Source organism: Salmo trutta, chromosome 1, assembly GCF_901001165.1.
Source record: "Salmo trutta chromosome 1, fSalTru1.1, whole genome shotgun sequence".
Taxonomy (NCBI): Eukaryota; Metazoa; Chordata; class Actinopteri; order Salmoniformes; family Salmonidae; genus Salmo; species Salmo trutta.
Genome location: NC_042957.1, coordinates 59,574,905 through 59,594,599, shown reverse-complemented (window position 1 = coordinate 59,594,599; position 19,695 = coordinate 59,574,905). Strand labels below are relative to the sequence as shown.

Sequence of the window (19,695 nt, the reverse complement as noted above, 5' to 3'; positions counted from 1 at the left end):
CTAATAATCAGCTGGAGCAAAAACTTGCAAGACTGTAGCTCTCCAGGAACAGGGTTGGAGAGGCCTGACATAGATTGATCTGTGCCCGAATGCCTGTTATCCAACTCTTTCTGACAGTAGTCTGTCTGAATGTGTGTATTAACACTACAGCAGTGTGTGAGAATGACTAAAATATATATAGTTTGAAGTGTGTTTCTGCCAAATGGTGTCAGTGTTAATTCTAACTACTCCAATATGTTGTGGAACCATACCGAGGCCTCCTGTGCCAAGTAGTTATACCAGATGGCGTCGCTTGGCCATGTTTTCCCTGGCATAATGCACAATCAGGCTGACCGCATGCGCACATGGCAGTGTCCACATATGTGCCCAAAATGAGCTTCACACTGCACACACATACACATTGCAGACACTCACATAACTCAACTCATCCATGAAATATTGTTGGCAATAAATCCTGTAGCGTGTATTATACACAGACACCTGTACTAACTGCACACAGTCCAGTGAGCTGTATACACATGCTGAAAAACAAAACATTATGTACACTTGAACCTTATTACCCCACAGACCACTAACACATTGTTAGCCCTGTGCAGATGCACAGACGGGAAGTGATGTCAGTCCCTGTCACCAGGGAGATGGAGATGGTTGCTTAGATACCATGACACTGGGTTCTTGTTTCTAAGGTTTTTTTCTCCACCTCTCCCTCACGTACTCACACAGACGGAAAGACAGAGACACTGACTAGTCCCCCAGTGGCTGGTGTTCATCTCTCATCTGCCTCCCTCCTTCCATCACTGGACGACCCTGTGAGCTGACATTCTCTCTCTCACACTCTCTTTCTCTCTCCCTTCCCCTTTCTCTTGTCTGTCTTTCTAATGGGCTGAGTTAATCTCTCTGTATTTCGACATCACTGCGTGTCCTTTAATGCCAGCAGCACGTCTTTGAAATGTTGCTTCTACCATATGAGCAGGGAAGTAGCAGAATAGTGCGCATGAGACTAAAAGTAAAGTATGATGATTTTGTTGTGATATATATTGAGTTGATAAAGCAGATGTGACCTAGCTCTTTGCCTATGTTATTGAATGGGACTGTTGACATTTCCTCTAGCTATGGTCTGTCCATCCTGGTTGTCAAGGGGACAGTGGGCCATTGTATGAGCCTGGGTGTTTATAGGGCCTGGAGATGGAGTTTATTGGCCTGGTGGCAGGAGTGTTGTTGGGCCTGATGGGGTTTATGGGCCTGGGGGCAGAGTTTGTTTTATGGCATGCTGGATGAGAGGAGGAGTGTTATCAGGCCTAGCGGTGAGTGGATGTGTTTTTACTGCCTTCTGGTACAGCTACATTTAGCCTGGAGAGGGGATCATATCATGCCTTAAATTGGATTGGTCTTTACTTTTTAGGGCCTGGTGGTGGAGGTGCACTGGGCCTGGTGGTGGAGGTGCACTGGGCCTGGTGGTGGAGGTGCACTGGGCCTGGTGGTGGAGGTCAATGCAGCCTAATGGATGTGGGGTGCCAGATGGTGTTGTTTGTGATAGACCTCCTCCATCGACTCAGTGGTAGAGATGCAGGCTTGGTTAACTCTGTCAGAGTGCAGCTCCTCTTTCAGAGTGTAAAGCTAAGCTTCAGAGCATTGATGGATCCTAGTTGGGCTAGTCACGAGAGATGAATGTTGAATTTGGTATGTATCACAGAGGATAGGTTGTTGTCTACTGCTGGGGTCAATGCTGTTAACCCATCAGATAAAGACCAAAGGTCTCCCAAGGCCTCCAGATAATGCAGAGAGTTCAGCGCTGAACTACTGAGAAGGGAAACAGGGTGCCTCCTGCACGGCCGGTGTGTCTGGCTCACTTCATACCCTACAGTCTCCATGTTGCTGCGGCCCAGCGGAGTGCTAACGTGGCACAGATCCCAACGCTAACCGTTAACGCTAACAGACACTTAACTCACAAACACAGCAACATCCACACCACCGCAGCCATGAGATCTGAACATTGCAGCACATCTCAATGTGCTAACACAGCCCAACACAGAGAGGAACAGGAACATCAACCCAGCGAAGCAGGACAGAGCTTTAACCAAAACGCAGAGCCGCAGATACTAGGTTGCAAGTGCTCTACCTTCATATGAACTGCATCCTTCCAGCGGCTCCCATCTATTCATTTAACGGCTTGTGGTGTCCACTCACTCAATCAGTCACTTATCGGCTCCCCTGACGGCCAGAACAGAACCCAGCGCGGGAGGGGGGGGGGGGTCACTCCTGATCATACAGCCTGAGCAGACACTGTGGTACAGGGAGAGAGAAAGAGAGAGAGAGGGAAGGAGGAGTGGATGTGTGTGTGGCTCTTTTAAATGATGAGGGTGGAGAGATGAAGAGATTGGAGGTGAAAAGAGAGCGGTCTATATCAAAGGTGAGAGAGATTGAGAGGTTCAAAGTGGAGAAAGAACAGTCAATATCAAGAGGCAGTGATAGAGATCCAGGCAGACAGACAACAGCTCTGTGTGAGAGAGAAAGAGGGAGAGAAGGAGGGAGGGATGTGGTGTGTGTGAGTTAGAGAGGGAGGGATATCCACTGCACTGTTGTGTGACTGGAAATTTAATAGAGAAAGGGATGGAGGGAGGCATGCAGGGGAGGAGGAGGGGAGAGCTAGGGAGAGCGATGCAATGCAAAAGCGCTGCATATTGGTATGGAATTCCAGGGGACTTCTATAGGCTGTGAACAATGCCACACCGTTACTGCATAGAGAGATGGAGGGGGTAGGGGACAGGGAGGAGAGGAAGAGGGAGAAAGAAAGCTAATGGTATAGATATGTCTGTGGAGTGAGTGCTCTTTTGTGTACTGCAGCGAGTGGGACTGGTGGGGTAAACGGAAGAGAGACGGTGGGGGGTAAGGGGTTGGAGGGGGCTGCTTAGGCCATGTACATAATGGGGGCATTGAGGGGGCACCATTCCAAACACAGACCTTAGAGGGAGCCCCAATCACATGTAACGTACTGACTTTCATGAAATGGTCCGTTACTCACGTGGAATGACAAGGAAGGTATAGGGAGATAGGACATGACAATGAAGCAGGCTGCCTTCGCACAAACAGAAGTTCTGAGTGTGTGTGTGTCAGAGAGAGAGAGACTGAGAGAAGAGTGGCTGTGAAAAAGACTGATTCACCATGTCTGAATATAGAACGTTATCAATTCACCACTAATCGCCCATCTGATTATCCCCGGCCCCCCTTCCTTCCCTCTCTCTCTCTATTGCACAGACACAGTCTCTCATTGCAATGACCTCTCCTTCCTCTCTCAGTCCCCCAATCGCTGTCTCCCACTGACACGCCCCCTCCCATCCCTGAGTATCACAATATTGATCTCATATTTGAGAGAAATCATACTAAATGGAGAGGACACAGACCCGCTCTGAAAGATTCATAGCAATAAGTGAATGTGTGTGCTGGGGGGTGGGGCTCTAGGTACTGTATGTGCTTGATCGTTGCCAAGGGAACCTGTCAGAGCCAAACAGCAGAGAACGTTCCCTAATAAAAGCACACGTGCATCTTTACCTCCCCCCTGTCACACACACACTCTCTATCCGTCTCTCTCACACACACTCGTTCTCTCTCTCCCAATCTCTCTATCCCCTCCTCTCTCTACCTCTCTCACACACATACACCCAAACACTATTTTTCTCTCTATCCCCCCTCACTTTCTCTCTCACACACACTCATATGCTCTCTCTATATATTTCACTCTCTCTCTCGCTCGCTCTCACGCTCACTCTCCCTCTCCCCCCCTCGCTCTCTCTTTCACTCTCTCACTCCCTCCCCCCCTCTCTCTCTCTCTCTCCCTCTCTCTCTCACTCCCTCCCCCCCTCTCTCTCTCTCTCTCTCTCACTCCCTCCCCCCTCTCTCTCGCTCTCACTCCCTCCCCCCCTCTCTCTCTCTCTCTCTCACTCCCTCCCCCCTCTCTCTCTCTCCCCCCCTCTCTCTCTCTCTCACTCCCTCTCCCCTCTCTCTCTCTTCCCCCCTCTCTCTCCTTCCCTCTCTCTCTCTCTCTCTCTACCTACTCAACTTAAAACCCTGAGTATAACCTGTAGAGTAACAACTAAAAACACACAGATGCACATTTATCTTCATCAGCTGTCTGTCAGGATTATATGTATATCACTGGAGGCTGCTGAAGGGAGGACGGCTCATAATAATGGCTGGAATGGAGTCAATGGAGTGGTATCAGACACATGGAAACCATGCGTTTGATACCATTCCATTGACTCCATTCTAATAAGCCGTCCTCCCCTCAGCAGCCTCCACTGTTCACATCAGCACATGCTTTTCGATCTAAATCAAGCAAATTGTATTTGTCACATGCGCACAATACAACAGGTAGACCTTACAGTGAAATGCTTACGTACAAGCCCTTAACCAACAATGCAGTTTTAAGAAAATACCCCAAAAAAGTAAGAAATAAGAATAACAAATAATTAAAGAGCAGCAGTAAATAACAATAGCGGGGCTATATACAGTGGGTACCGGTACAGTCAATGTGTGGGTTCACTGGTATCGAGGTAATTGAGGTAATATGTTGTACATGCAAGTAGAGTTATTAAAGTGACTATGCATAGATATAACAGACAGTAGCAGCAGCATTCCAGTGGGGGGGGGGGGGGGGGGGGGCAATGCAAATAGTCTGGGTAGCCATTTGATTAGCTGTTCAGGAGTCTTATGGTTTGGGGGTAGAAGCTATTTAGGAGCCTCTTGGACCTAGACTTGGCGCTCCGGTACCGCCTGCCATGCGGTAGCAGAGAGAACAGTCTATGACTAGGGTGGCTGGAGTCTTTGATAATTTTTAGGGCCTTCCTCTGACACCGCCCGGTATAGAGGTCCTGGATGGCAGGAAGCTTGGCCCCGGTGATGTACTGGGCCGTACGCACTACCCACTGTAGTGCCTTGCGGTCGGAGGCCAAGCAGTTGCCGTACCAGGCAGTGATGCAACCAGTCAGGATGCTCTCGATGGTGCAGCTGTAAAACCTTTTGAGGATCTGAGGACCCATGCCAAATCTTTTCAGTCTCCTGAGGGGGATAGATTTTGTCGTGTCCTCTTCACGACTGTCTTGGTGTGCTTGGACCATGTTAGTTTGTTGGTGATGTGGATGCTAAGGAACTTGAAGCTCTCAACCTGCTCCACTACAGCCCCGTTAATGAGAATGGGGGACTGCTCGGTCCTCCTTTTCCTGCAGTTCACAATCGCCTTTGTCTTGATCACATTGAGGGAGAGGTTGTTGTCCTTGCACCACACAGTCCGGTCTCTGACCTCTCTATAGGCTGTCTCATCGTTGTCGGTGATAGGCCTACCACTGTTGTGTCATCAGCAAACTTAATGATGGTGTTGGAGTCGTGCCTGGCCGTGCAGTCATGAGTGAACAGCGAGTACAGGAGGGGACTGAGCACGGACCCCTGTGGGGGCGTGTTGAGGATCAGCGTGGGGGATGTGTTGTTACCTACGCTTACCACCTGCGGGCGGCCCATCAGGAAGTCCAAGATCCAGTTGCAGAGGGAGGTGTTTAGTTCCAGGGACCTTAGCTTAGTGATGAGCTTTGAGGGCACTATGGTGTTGAACGCTGAGCTGTAGTCAATGAATAGCATTCTCACATAGGTGTTCCTTTTGTCCAGGTGGGAAAGGGCAGTGTGGAGCGCAATAGTGATTGCATCATCTGTCGATCTGTTGGTGCGGTATGCAAATTGGAGTGGGTCTAGGGTTTCTAGGATAATGGTGTTGATGTGAGCCATGTCCAGCCTTTCAAAGCATTTCATGGCTACAGACGTGAGTGCTACAGGTTGGTAGTCATTTAGGCAGGTTACCTTAGTGTTCTTGGGCACAAGGACTATGGTGGTCTGCTTGAAACATGTTGGTATTACAGACTCGGTCAGGGAGAGGTTGAAAATGTCAGTGAAGACACTTGACAGTTGGTCAGCTCATGCTCGGAGTACACTTCCTGGTAATCCATCTGGCCTTGTGAATGTTGACCTGTTTAAAGGTTTTACATCAGCTGTGGAGAGCATGATTACACAGTCCTCAGGAACAGCTGATGCTCTCATACATGTTTCAGTGTTACTTGCCTGGAAGCAAGCATAGAAGTTATTTAGCTTGTCTGGTAGGCTCTGTCACTGGGCAGCTCTTGGCTGTGCTTCCCTTTGTAGTCTGTAATAGTTTGCAGGCCCTGCCACATCGGAGCCAGTCGTCCATTAAACCCAGTGAAGCAGTGAGAATGTGTCTTGCATGATCTGCTATTTGTGACATGTGACAAATGTGTGTTCACCTTCACACACCTGCACCATAAAGCTTGAATAATATGGCCACCTTTTCAAATACTCAATTTGTTGCGTCTTGGAGTGTGTGACTTTCATTTGCGCAACAACTTTGGGATTAATTTAATTATATTGATTGATATTGTTGCCACAACTTTGAGAATGTAAACTATTCAGTACAATAACAAAACGTGTTTAGGACGCTGCTGGTGTATGAATCTATATAGCAATAGTCATTGCGTCCTCGTTACATCGCAATGAGAGGAGTGGGATGTGCACCACCAAAGCGCAATAGGGACAATAGTAAACACCTACGCGTCGGATACAGGGAATGTCAAGGTGCATCTACACAAGAGAGGTGCAGTACTTAATTGTATAACATAATAAGAGAGACTAGCCTACATATTGAATAAAGTTATGTAAGTTATTAATCGTCCTGCCTCTGAGACAAGGGAAAAGAATCCTATTCAACCAGACTGGTCTCAATCAATGGGAGAAGGTGCATTTTTTGTTGTCGCTTGTTGTAAATTCTCATTCCTTCCAGCCGTGCGCGCGTGTTTATTAGTGGTGTACGCATGCCTGGAGAAACGGACATGTTTCTATTAGATGTCTATATTTATCGTCAACGATTCGTATTTACACGAAATAGTTTACTAGGCCTATGTTTTGTCATGATTTTTCCATCACCCACTTTCGGTGGTTGTATTTTTCCATCTGGCCATGTAAGATGAACGGGCTCTGCTTTCTTAGGTCGGGAAAACACGGCACTGTGGTACAAGCGCCGAAAAAGGGTGAATCAATTTGAGAGAGAGAGAGGGCGGGTTGGGGAGAGAGAGAGAAAGGACGAGAGTGAGAGGGGAGAGAAGACGCTGACTATAGGCTACGCCTCTGCAGTTTAAGGAATATATTAAAAGGAAAGGTAAGATTCATTAAATGGTATTAGAGTATAAGGGACGTTATTCGTGTGTCGCATGTTAAACACATCCCGTTGTTTGACTTTGGATTCTCAGCTTTCATAAAGCAGCGTTGGGGTATGACCAGCCTATTCTTTCTCTGCTGAATAGTTTTCGCTGTTCCAATATATTTCATTTGCGGTTGTCGTTAACGAATTAATGCGGGGGTCTGTATGTGTGGGTTTGCGTGCGTTTGTCTGTGCGTGCACGCAGCGACGCGCATCAATGTAAACTGATAAATGTTAAGGCTATTGCTTTAATAAGGACCGCGTTTCAGAATTGATAGGACGGAATATCAACCATGTTTCTGGAAAGAAACAAGCGGATAGCCTACATTATCGTCCTGAAATGTGAGGAGTTTCGGCGCCTTTAACCATGAATTGTGGCGAGACGATACATTTAATTTGGTGAGAGTGCGTTCAAATGAAACAGCAAAGTCAAGTGATTCGTGTACTTCATACTTAATTCATAAGAAGACATACGCGCGTCTCGTTAAATTGCCTGTTTCTGACATTGGTGTAGTGTCTTTGGCAAATGGCATTGATAACAATTGATAAATGCACAGGGCAGTAGCCTACTTTTTACAAATAATGATTGCCTATAATTATAATAATGTATTGTTATGGCTCGTATTTCATAGTTCTGCTGAGTAGCCTAATGCGTGGCAAATTAAATATTTCCTATTCAATAGGCCAATAGTTCTGAGAAAAAGTTATTAGGCTATACCCACTGGGTATAGACGTCAATTCAACGTCTATTCCACGTTGGTTAAACGTAATTTCACTGAAATAACGTGGAAACAACGTTGAGTCAACCAGTGTGTGTACAGTGGGTAGTATTAAGCCACATTATTTGCGGTCATCTGTTTCGTTTGGTTTTCTCGATTGACAATGATTAGTGTCCCCAAATAGTGTGAATAATGCGGAGGCACCGTGCGCGGCACATGACTGAGGCATGCAGGTTAAACCACTATAACTGTTGCCAACAGAGGAGCCCCTCTGATTGAGAACAAGGAGCAGATAGATTAGGGCTGATGAATGAAGATCTACCGCCTCTATCTGCAACACAACGATACGGTTACGAGCAGATTGAAATGCTAATGTGCAGCAGTGTGTTGTGGGTGGGCAGTCTGGCAGAATGAGATTGCTGCCTGGCACAGCAGTCAGTGGGCACAGTTTGATTTCGTGAGTTTATGATAGGGGCTACATTTATTAATGGGGCGTTAGGGGGGAAAGTGGAGCACTGGGCAGGATTAGATTGAGGGTGAAGTGTGTTGTGCGATGGGTGGTTAGGCTAGAATGGGGGAGAGGAGAGTGCTTTAAAAGAGGCCCTTCAAGCACTGGTCCTGGGCCAGTTCTGCCTCTCAGCTGGTGGTGGATGGCTGAAGTTGGATTTCAGCTCCAAGCTAATTTTGGAGCAGTGCTCAGAGGCATTTCTGTTTGAGATATGACTGGGGGAAAGCTGCCATTCTGAGAAAGAAAAGTTATTTAATTGTGGAGTTGGACTTAAGGGTTAAGTGTATGAAATAGAGAGCAATGGACAGAAAAAGTTAATAAACCAATAAATACACAACTTTAGAGAGAATATTTTCCCCAAGAAACGAAGTAGTGAGCAAAAGGAACATATAAAAAAAACATTTTCTACATGTGTCTGACTTTACACTCATCTCTGGTCCACTCAATCATCCAAACCTCATCCACTGCTGGTCTTAAACATAGACCCAGTCCCATAAACCAGTCTCACTGCTGTTACATCTGTGGACATAGTTTTCATTAAACATTGGCACCATGTCAGATTTGATGCTTGTTAGTACCTACTGTATCACTGCTTCACTCTTAATTGCTCAGTGAACGACTGTGATGTATGCCATTATAACTACAAGCCTCTGTGCTTATTCTTAACCATTTTGCTTGTAACTACAGATGTAAAAATGTAAGATGACGTTAAGTTTTTGATGTTTCCCTTATAGCAGATGTTTAAAGTGCTCAGATCAAACGGGGCCTGTTAGTACATGTGAGGTGGAGCTGTGTGGGTAATCAAAGTGCACATCCCTCTCCTCTCCACTCATAGGACCAGTACAAGTCACAGAGTGGCCCTGGGAGGAGGAGAAGAATGTCACTTTAAATATCACATTAGAGACAAGGCCTTTTAGCCAAGGGCAGGGTTTTAAAAAGATCAAGACATCTCGTAGCTGTAAAGACAAGGATAAATCTAGCTCTTGAAACACACACAAGTGGTTCTTTCCTTCCTTCATTCCTTCCTTCCCATCCCCCCACCAAAGATATTCCCTAAAAATGTCCTTGAGATGAATTGAAATGGATTAAAACCAGACTGGGTCAAAAGGTGACCAATAGCAAGCGGTGGACAGTCAGAGGAAAACAAGAACATTATTTATTAAGCATTGTCCTCTATGGATTGAAGGGTTTAGACATAATTTCCCCGGGCTTCACACTCCCAGCAAATCCAGAAACCTGCTACACTGAATTAGTAAAGGCCTTGGAACTGTTAGGGATCTGTCATGTAGCTGTGGCCCAGGCTGCCCCAGAATCCTTTTCAGTCTTGACAGTGCACAGCCATTGGCACCTTTTTACCTAATATGCGTATTATTAAAATTAAACAATGTCATGATTCACAAGGAAAGGTTAACTCAGATTACTTAATAGCATGCAAGTGGAATATTTTATTCAAGACATAGGACATCCCATGAATTTGAACTCTTACCCCATTCACCCAAACTGAGTTGTTGTTAATAAGGAGCACTGCTCAGAATTGACATAATTTTGCTTTGTCCCAGTCAGCTAGCTTTTAATATAGAGCTCGCTAGCTTTTAATATAGGGCTCAGCTAGATTTTAATATAGAGCTCACTAGATTTAATATAGAGCTTACTAGATTTTAATATAGAGCTCACTAGATTTTGATATAGAGCTCACTAGATTTTGATATAGAGCTTACTAGATTTTAATATAGAGCTTACTAGATTTTAATATAGAGCTCACTAGATTTTGATATAGAGCTTACTAGATTTGAATATAGATTTTAATATAGAGCTCACTAGAATTTAATATAGAGCTCGCTAGCTTTTAATATAGAGCTCGCTAGCTTTTAATATAGAGCTCGCTAGCTTTTAATATAGAGCTCGCTAGCTTTTAATATAGAGCTTGCTAGCTTTTAATATAGGGCTCAGCTAGATTTTAATATAGAGCTCACTAGATTTGAATATAGAACTCACTAGATTTTAATATAAAGCTCACTAGATATTAATATACAGATTGCTAGATTTAATATGGCACTCATCTATATTTTAATATAGATTTGAATATAGAGCTTGCTAGATTTTAGAGTTCACAAGATTTTATTATAGAGCTCACTAGATTTTGATAGAGCTCACTAGATTTTGATATAGAGCTCACTAGATTTTGATATAGAGCTCACTAGATTTTAATATAGAGCTTACTAGATTTTAATATAGAGCTCACTAGATTTTGATATAGAGCTCACTAGATTTTGATATAGAGCTCACTAGATTTTAATATAGAGCTTACTAGATTTTAATATAGAGCTTACTAGATTTTAATATAGAGCTCACTAGATTTTGATATAGAGCTTACTAGATTTGAATATAGAGCTCACTAGATTTTGATATAGAGCTCACTAGATTTTGATATAGAGCTCACTAGATTTTAATATATAGCTTACTAGATTTTAATATAGAGCTTACTAGATTTTAATATAGAGCTCACTAGATTTTGATATAGAGCTTACTAGATTTGAATATAGAGCTCACTAGATTTTGATATAGAGCTCACTAGATTTTGATATAGAGCTCACTAGATTTTAATATAGAGCTTACTAGATTTTAATATAGAGCTCACTAGATTTTGATATAGAGCTCACTAGATTTTGATATAGAGCTCACTAGATTTTAATATAGAGCTTACTAGATTTTAATATAGAGCTTACTAGATTTTAATATAGAGCTCACTAGATTTTGATATAGAGCTTACTAGATTTGAATATAGAGCTCACTAGATTTTGATATAGAGCTCACTAGATTTTGATATAGAGCTCACTAGATTTTAATATATAGCTTGCTAGATTTTAGTTATACAGTAAAGAATAAAGGAACATCACTGTGTTAGCAAGCCCACAGAATCCACACAAGCTCCTGGTTGGCTGTTTGCCCCAGGAAGAGAAGAGTGGACAGGTCAACTATGCCCAGTTGGCAGACTAATTTGAACTGCCAAAACCAAGCTGAGAGTCATAACTTTGTTGTTGTCACAAATGAAGTGTGGGATGGGTGATCTCAGTCATTTGAGAAATCAGGCCAGCCTGCACTTTCATTTCAGTCACATCACTGCATAACTGATGAGGCAGATGAAAACAAGCAAACAGGAACAGGGGAGATTACACCTGCACACCTAGCCAAGAGCAAAGCTGACTGGGAGATAATGCCTTACCCTCTCAGGGCTCTTGTCACCTGAACCAAGTGCTTTCAGACTTGAGCATTGTCAATCTGCACAGCTCTGTTCACCATTTTGGAGTGTTACGTTAGAGAGAAAATACCACAGTAAGACGTGCCTTTTACTGTATAAATGTGGTTGTGTGTATGTGTGTGGTTGTGTGTGTGTGAGAGAGAGAGAGAAAGAAACTTTAGACTTTTTAAAAAGAAAACAAGAGGGGGATATAGATGAGACTGGCACTATTCTCAATAGGGCAAGAAGTTGGCTGATCTCTATATAGGCTGGGATTGTCATTGATTGATAGCAGCCCAACTTGCTGGTGTTGACAGGATGGAGGTTGAAGTTGACTGCTAGCATGCTGGAGAGACTTGCTGATCAGCTATGATAGGCTGAATTTGTGGGAACAACCTAGGGCTGTCCCTGAATAATGCAGTGTGATGAACCGCATGGCATTACAGCCTCTGTTATCATGTCACACATATCAGCATTTGTCCCAACATGTGCCTATACATTGTCCCCTCATGTGCCTATACATTGTCCCCTCATGTGCCTATACATTGTCCCCTCATGTGCCTATACATTGTCCCCTCATGTGCCTATACATTGTCCCCTCATGTGCCTATACATTGTCCCCTCATGTGCCTATACATTGTCCCCTCATGTGCCTATACATTGTCCCCTCATGTGCCTATACATTGTCCTAACCACAGGAGGGAAGGACAAAGATCTAGGTTTCCTTTTGCATGATCTGGCATCACTTCAATCTTAAAAACCAGAGTCTGGATATTGCATGAGCACTGACTGACCCATTCTCAGCAGAGCTGCTAAGCCGCCTGCCACTGATGACAGAGCAGATATAATTAGCTGTGATTGGTTTGATTGAGTGTCCAGCCTAGGCCTGGGTGTCGGCCCTTCTGGGGCCATGATGACTGGCATTAATTATTGAATAATAGTTGGGGAGAATGACAATGGTTAATGATATCAAATGAATCCCATAATCCATTGAATTGACATCATTAGAAATAGTGGAATTTCCCCTGAGGGGGATGTGCTCATGTCTATGTCCCTTACAGCAGGGGAGTCTGGGTAGGGACTGGGAGCCATAGATGGGTTACCTTCTTGTGTTAATGAAAGGTACTGTGGGAGTGGTCGGCTCTACTAGACCGCTGGGTAGGGACCGCTGGGTAGGACCCGCTGGGTAAGGACCACCCAGGGACCGCTGGGTAGGGACCGCTGGGTAGAGACCGCTGGGTAGGACCCGCTGGGTAAGGACCACCCAGGGACCGCTGGGTAGAGCCGCTGGGTAGGACCCGCTGGGTAAGGACCACCCAGGGACCGCTGGGTAGGGACCGCTGGGTAGGGACCGCTGGGTAGGGAGCGCTGGGTAGGGACCCTGGGTAGGGACCATCCAGGGACCGCTGGGTAGGGACCGCTGGGTAGGGACCCTGGGTAGGGACTGCTGGGTAGGGACCGCTGGGTAGGGACCGCTGGGTAGAGACCGCTGGGTAGCGACCGCTGGGTAGAGACCGCTGGGTAGGGACCGCTGGGTAGGGACCGCTGGGTAGAGACCGCTGGGTAGCGACCGCTGGGTAGGGACCGCTGGGTAGGGACCGCTGGGTAGAGACCGCTGGGTAGAGACCGCTGGGTAGGGACCGCTGGGTAGAGACCGCTGGGTAGAGACCGCTGGGTAGAGACCGCTGGGTAGGGACCGCTGGGTCGGGACCGCTGGGTAGGGACCGCTGGGTAGGGACCGCTGGGTCGAGACCGCTGGGTCGGGACCGCTGGGTCGGGACCGCTGGGTCGGGACCGCTGGGTCGGGACCGCTGGGTCGAGACCGCTGGGTAGGGACCGCTGGGTAGGGACCGCTGGGTAGAGACCGCTGGGTAGAGACCGCTGGGTAGAGACCGCTGGGTAGGGACCGCTGGGTAGAGACCGCTGGGTAGAGACCGCTGGGTAGAGACCGCTGGGTAGAGACCGCTGGGTAGAGACCGCTGGGTAGGGACCGCTGGGTAGGGACCGCTGGGTAGAGACCGCTGGGTAGAGACCGCTGGGTCGGGACCGCTGGGTAGGGACCGCTGGGTAGAGACCGCTGGGTCGGGACCGCTGGGTCGAGACCGCTGGGTAGAGACCGCTGGGTAGAGACCGCTGGGTCGGGACCGCTGGGTAGAGACCGCTGGGTAGAGACCGCTGGGTAGAGACCGCTGGGTCGGGACCGCTGGGTAGGGACTGGCAGCCATAGATGGTTTTCCTTCATGTGCTCCATGGGAGTGAGAGTGGTCGACTATACTATAAGGTTTGACCATGTGTTAGTAAAGCCGGTCACATAATGGAACGTAATCATGCTGCTGCTCACTCATGTGTCACATGGGTGCCTGGAAGCGGGAGGGTTACGGTTGGATCATGTTATTAAAAATTGGTTGGCTAATGAAAGCGGTCAGTTTTAAATGGTTTGGTCGTATATTGGCTAAGCCGGTTGGGTGATGGTAGTGGGGTGGGGGACTTTTGTTAGATCACGTGTTAGTAAATGTGGTGGGGTAATGAAAGCTGTCAAGCTTTCAGTGACCTCTCTTCTTTGGAGCCATGGCAGCTTGGCTGCATCAAGGCACAGTATCTTGAGGGAGTTTGTTTCGGGTCAGTGGCAACATAAGAGCTCAATACAGCCATGCAAAGTCAGACAAACTGAGGCTAGGGGCTTTTCCTCTGTCTGCTTGACTGGCTGTGTGTGATCAGAGAGCACTACAGTTAGCGCCTGCGAGGATGTTGATGATGATGTTTATTACAGTGTAATGGTGATGATGATAATGGTAGTAATGCAGCAACTAGACATTGCAATGATCTTGCCATGATTATGATGACCACAAAGCATCATGGGGTGGCAGGTAGCCTAACGATTAAGAGCATTGGGCCAGTAACCGAAAGGTCGCTGGTTCGAATCCCTGAGCCAACTAGTTGAAAAATCTGTTGATGTGCTCTTGAGCAAGGCACTTAACCCTTTTTGCTCTGGATAAGAGCATTTGCTAATTGACTAAAATGTGTGGTATTTTAACACGTGGTATTTTTGGTTGACTGTTTGGTGAGGTCACTGTTTGGTGAGGTCACTCCAACAATGCTCAACAAGCTGAGTGGGAACATGACTGAGAAGGACACATAGGCAGAGGGCTACACACCCAGGCTGGTGATGTCACAGGGAGAATGTGACAGTGGGGGAGAGCAGCCCCCTAGTAGAGCTCTCTGAAGGCCAGAGAGGAGCAGGCAGGCTGCAGCTAGTGACGTCATACATGATTACTGCAATAAATCACTGATTCTGCCCTATGGTTAGGAAGGATGATTATTCTGAGTGCCATGGTGAACAACACACATGCCTTTATTATTTTATTTGTCCTCTTCTCAGGGGTCTGCAGGATGGGGTTATACGGAGACTGTTGACTCAGTTGTACTCATTTATTTATATATTTTGCTACTCTTGCATTTTTTTCTCTCCTAGTTATTTACTGGGTGCAGCAGCACCAGTGAGTGAGAGCCCCAGCCCCCAGGCCAGGCCCCAGTCCTCAGTGTGGAGTGATGGAGCTGTCCCGTGTTGGGAACTGCAGAGCCAGGCGACGGACACCCCTGCTGCTGATGTGACGGAGACACGCAAGATGGTGAGTGAGCAGGTTACTATGGCAACCCGAGTCTGCGCGAGCGCTTCTATTTCGCACAGCGTGGGAGAGAGGGGTGGAGAGAGATCGTGGACAGGGGAATGGTGTAGAAACCAGCGGAGGAGAGAGGAGAGGTGTGGAAAGAGCAGTCGGACTGAAAGGGGTGAGGAGAGAGAGACACAAGCATTATATGAAGAGAGGATTGAAAGATCACAGAGGAAAAGAAGAGGGATGATAGAGGGAGTGGATGGAGTAAAACTAAGTGAGATGTGAATGATGGGGTGAGACCAAGAAGGCATGATAGAACAGTAAAGCAGAAGGGAGGGATGACGGGGACATGTCCTGTGATAAAGAGGTGCCCTGCTGTCAGGTATACAAGCTTGTTTTTTTCCTGTTTACTCCTCCATATTCTCAGCCAATACCTTTTTCACTCCATATACAGTACATTTTCCATGTTTCTCTCTCTCACTGTCCCTCAATTCATCCATCTATCCCTGCATATCTCTCTCTCTCTCTCTCTCTCTCTCTCTCTCTCTCTCTCTCTCTCTCTCTCATAATGATTTGGTTGGCACGGCACTCTGCTGTGATAAAGACTGACATGGTGTCAGTCTTGGTGACTGGTCTCCATGGAGATGTCCATCAGTCAGTCTGTGTCAGTGTTTCCTAGGCGAATCCTTATCGTGTTTGTCAGTGAGGGTGTTTATCTGTCTGTGTATTAGTCAGTGTGTCAGTCATAGAGCATGCTGGGGCAAGGCCTGGATGGATGGGGGAGTGTTACTTATCACACAAAACATATACACACAAATACACACATTATGCTTATTCGCCAAGAATGCACACAATCTCACACAGCACTGTAGGATCTTAACATACACACATATGAAATTTGTTATGACACATGCACAAACATTCAACTGCCACACACTCCCAAACACACACAATATGCCATCACACATAAGGACATACATTTAAAAATGCACATATAGCACTGTAGACACACACAGAATGTTACACACACAGAATGTAGACACACACAGAATGTAGACACACACAGAATGTGACACACACAGAATGTAGACACACACAGAATGTAGACACACACAGAATGTAGACACACACAGAATGTGACACACAGAACAAGTGAGGATAAATGCACAAACACTCACACAAACACATTCTATGCATTCTGTAAAACACATCATATTTTGACCCCACAAAAACAATCCTACACGCATGCTTGCGTGCCTTTCCCCTGCAGTGGAAAAGGCAACTTGAAAAACAAGGTTTGACGGAAAAAATGCTGAAGCAAGTTCTCACAAAAATAGCTTGGAGCAACAAGCAGTGCTGAGCTATGCTGTGTGTGGAGGGGGCTTTGAACGGAGCCGGGGAAAGGGGGCCGTTTACATGGCTCTGTAAATGGCTGAGAGACATTTTGATTAACGGCTGACTCCGGCTTCCCCCTCAGTGCACAGGAATTGAGTGTATCAACATGCTTAACACCCTTAAATACGGATTAATTGTTCACAAAATCGGCATCTCGCAACTAAGGCTCCGGAACAGAGCGGACAGTAATAATTTGAAGAGGAACGTTGGTTCACCTACAGTGCCTTCAGAAAGTATTCATACCTCTTGATTTATTCCACATTTTGTTGTTACAGCCTGAATTCTAAATGGATTAAATAGATGTTTTGTCATCCATCTACACACAATATGACATAATGACAAAGTGAACACGTTTTTTTAGAAATTTAAGGAAATGTATTGAAAATGAAATACAGAAATATCTCATTTCAAGCATTCACACCCCTTTGCTATGACACTCCAAATTGAGTTCAGGTGCATCCAATGTCCTTTAATCATCCTTGAGATGTCACTACAACTTGATTGGAGTCCACCTGTAGCCAATTCAATTGTTTGGACATGATTTATAAAGAAACACACCTCTCTAAGGTCCCACAGTTGACAGTGCATGTCAGAGCAGAATATATACCATAAAGTCCAAGGAACTGTCTATACATCTCCAAGATTGTGATGAGGCACATATCTGGGGAAGGGTATACAACAATTTGTTGAGTGTTGAAAGTTTCCAAGAGCACAGTGGTCTCCAGCTGGCCGTCTGACCAAACTGAGCAACCGGACCAGAAGGACCTCTCTGACAGAACTACACAGTTCCTTGGCTGAGATGGGAGAACCTGCCAGAAGGACAACAGTCTTTACAGCACTTCACCAATCTGGGCTTTATGGGAGAGTGGCCAGACGGAAGCCACTTCTGAGAAAAAGGCACATGACAGCATGTCTGGATTTGCAAAAAGGCACGTGAAACACTGATAGCATAAGGCAAAAGATTGTGTGGTCTAATAAGAGAAAAACGTAACTCTTTGGCCTGAATGCAAAGCGCTATGTCTGGAGAAAGCCAGGCACAGCTCATATAACACCATTCCTACCTTGAAGCATGGTGGTGGCAGCATCATGCTATGGGGATGCTTTTCATCGCCAGGGAGACTGGTAAGGATAGAGGGAACAATGAATGGAGCCAAATACAGGCAAATCCTTAATACCATGAAGTCCAAGGAACTGTCCGTACTTCTCCAAAATTGAATTGTGATGAGGTATATATCTGGGGAAGGGTATAAAACAATTTCTAGCGTGCTTCAGAGTGCAAACGACCATAGACTGGGGCAAAGATTTATGTTCCAACAGGAGAAGGACCCCAAGCATACAGCCAAAGCAATGCTGGAATGGCTTCAGAACAAGAATCTGAGTGGCCCAGCCAAAGCCCAGACTTGAATCTCATTGAAAATCTGTGGAAAGACATCTGCAAGGAAGAATGTGAGAAAATCCACAAATCAAGATGTGCAAAGCTGATACAGACATACCCAAGAGGACTCAAAGCTGATACAGACATACCCAAGAGGGCTCAAAGCTGATACAGACATACCCAAGAGGACTCAAAGCTGATACAGACATACCCAAGAGGACTCTAAGCTGATACAGACATACCCAAGAGGACTCAAAGCTGATACAGACATACCCAAGAGGACTCTAAGCTGATACAGACATACCCAAGAGGACTCTAAGCTGATACAGACATACCCAAGAGGGCTCAAAGCTGATACAGACATACCCAAGAGGGCTCAAAGCTGATACAGACATACCCAAGAGGACTCTAAGCTGATACAGACATACCCAAGAGGACTCAAAGCTGATACAGACATACCCAAGAGGACTCAAAGCTGATACAGACATACCCAAGAGGACTCTAAGCTGATACAGACATACCCAAGAGGACTCTAAGCTGATACAGACATACCCAAGAGGACTCAAAGCTGATACAGACATACCCAAGAGGACTCAAAGCCGATACAGACATACCCAAGAGGACTCAAAGCCGATACAGACATACCCAAGAGGACTCAAAGCTGATACAGACATACCCAAGAGGACTCTAAGCTGATACAGACATACCCAAGAGGACTCAAAGCTGATACAGACATACCCAAGAGGACTCTAAGCTGATACAGACATACCCAAGAGGACTCAAAGCTGATACAGACATACCCAAGAGGACTCTAAGCTGATACAGACATACCCAAGAGGACTCTAAGCTGATACAGACATACCCAAGAGGACTCAAAGCTTGAATTGCCAAATGTGCTTCTACATTGACTCAGGGGTATGAACACTTTTGTAAATTAGATATGTCTGTATTTAATTTTCAATACATTTGCAAAAAATTCTAAAAACATGTTTTCACTTTGTCATTATGGATTAGTGTGTGTAGATGGGTGAGATTTTAGAATTTTAGAATTCAGGCGGTAACACAACAGAATGTGAAATAAATTTAGGTGTATGAATACTTTTTGAAGGCATCTAGTGAATGTTAGAGTTAAGATGTTAACATTGAAAGGTCTTTCATCCCGGCATGCAATGATGAGTCGTATGAAGCTTGCAGTGAGGGATTTGAACATGTGGGGAAGGTAATGTAATGTGTGCTAATGGGAGTGCTTTAGACGGGTGATAAACACACTGACTTTTAATCTGCTGCTCATGTCCCTCTCTCTGAAGGGGAGGAGGGCTAGCTCTCTCTCTCTCTCTGGGTCTCCTCCTCTGGTCTCTCCATGTCTCTCTCTCTACATCGTCCTCTTCTCATCTCTCTCTGTCTCTCTCCGGTCGCTCTCATCTCTGTCTCTCTCATGTCTCTGCCTCTCTCTCTCATGGTCTCTCTCTCTCTCTCTCTCTCTGTCTCTATCCTCGTCTGTCTCTCTCTCTCTCGTTCTGTCTCCTCGTCCTCTGTCTCTACTCTCATCTGTTCGCTCTCGCTCTGTCTGTCTCTCCTCTTCTCATCTCTGTCT

The 19,695-nt window shown here is 45.9% G+C and overlaps 2 protein-coding genes across 5 annotated transcripts in view; one reads left to right on the top strand and one right to left on the bottom strand.

The window, feature by feature from the left end:
- The first annotated feature begins 6,619 nt into the window (after positions 1-6,619).
- The window catches only part of LOC115203333 (leucine-rich repeat-containing protein 4B), a 30,551-nt gene continuing 17,475 nt past the window's right edge, over positions 6,620-19,695 (top strand). Inside the window, exons 1-2 of one of the 4 annotated variants that reach the window (XM_029767955.1) lie at positions 6,620-6,649; positions 15,190-15,346. The gene's annotated coding sequence lies outside the window, so the exon portion shown is untranslated. Of the gene's footprint in view, positions 6,650-6,870; positions 7,211-7,245; positions 7,323-15,189; positions 15,347-15,564; positions 15,714-19,695 lie in introns of those variants that run through there. The other 3 variants (XM_029767946.1, XM_029767964.1, XM_029767973.1) reach the window with 3 other exon arrangements.
- On the bottom strand, positions 12,830-13,942 carry LOC115195925 (proline-rich protein 2-like). Its single transcript, XM_029756316.1, has one exon. It carries the CDS (start codon positions 13,940-13,942, stop codon positions 12,830-12,832), a length of 1,113 nt encoding a protein of 370 aa, XP_029612176.1.

Coding starts and splice junctions, on each gene's coding strand:
- LOC115195925 (XM_029756316.1), bottom strand. CDS start 13,942: ATGGCTGCCAGTCCCTACCCAGCGGTCCCGACCCAGCGGTCTCTACCC.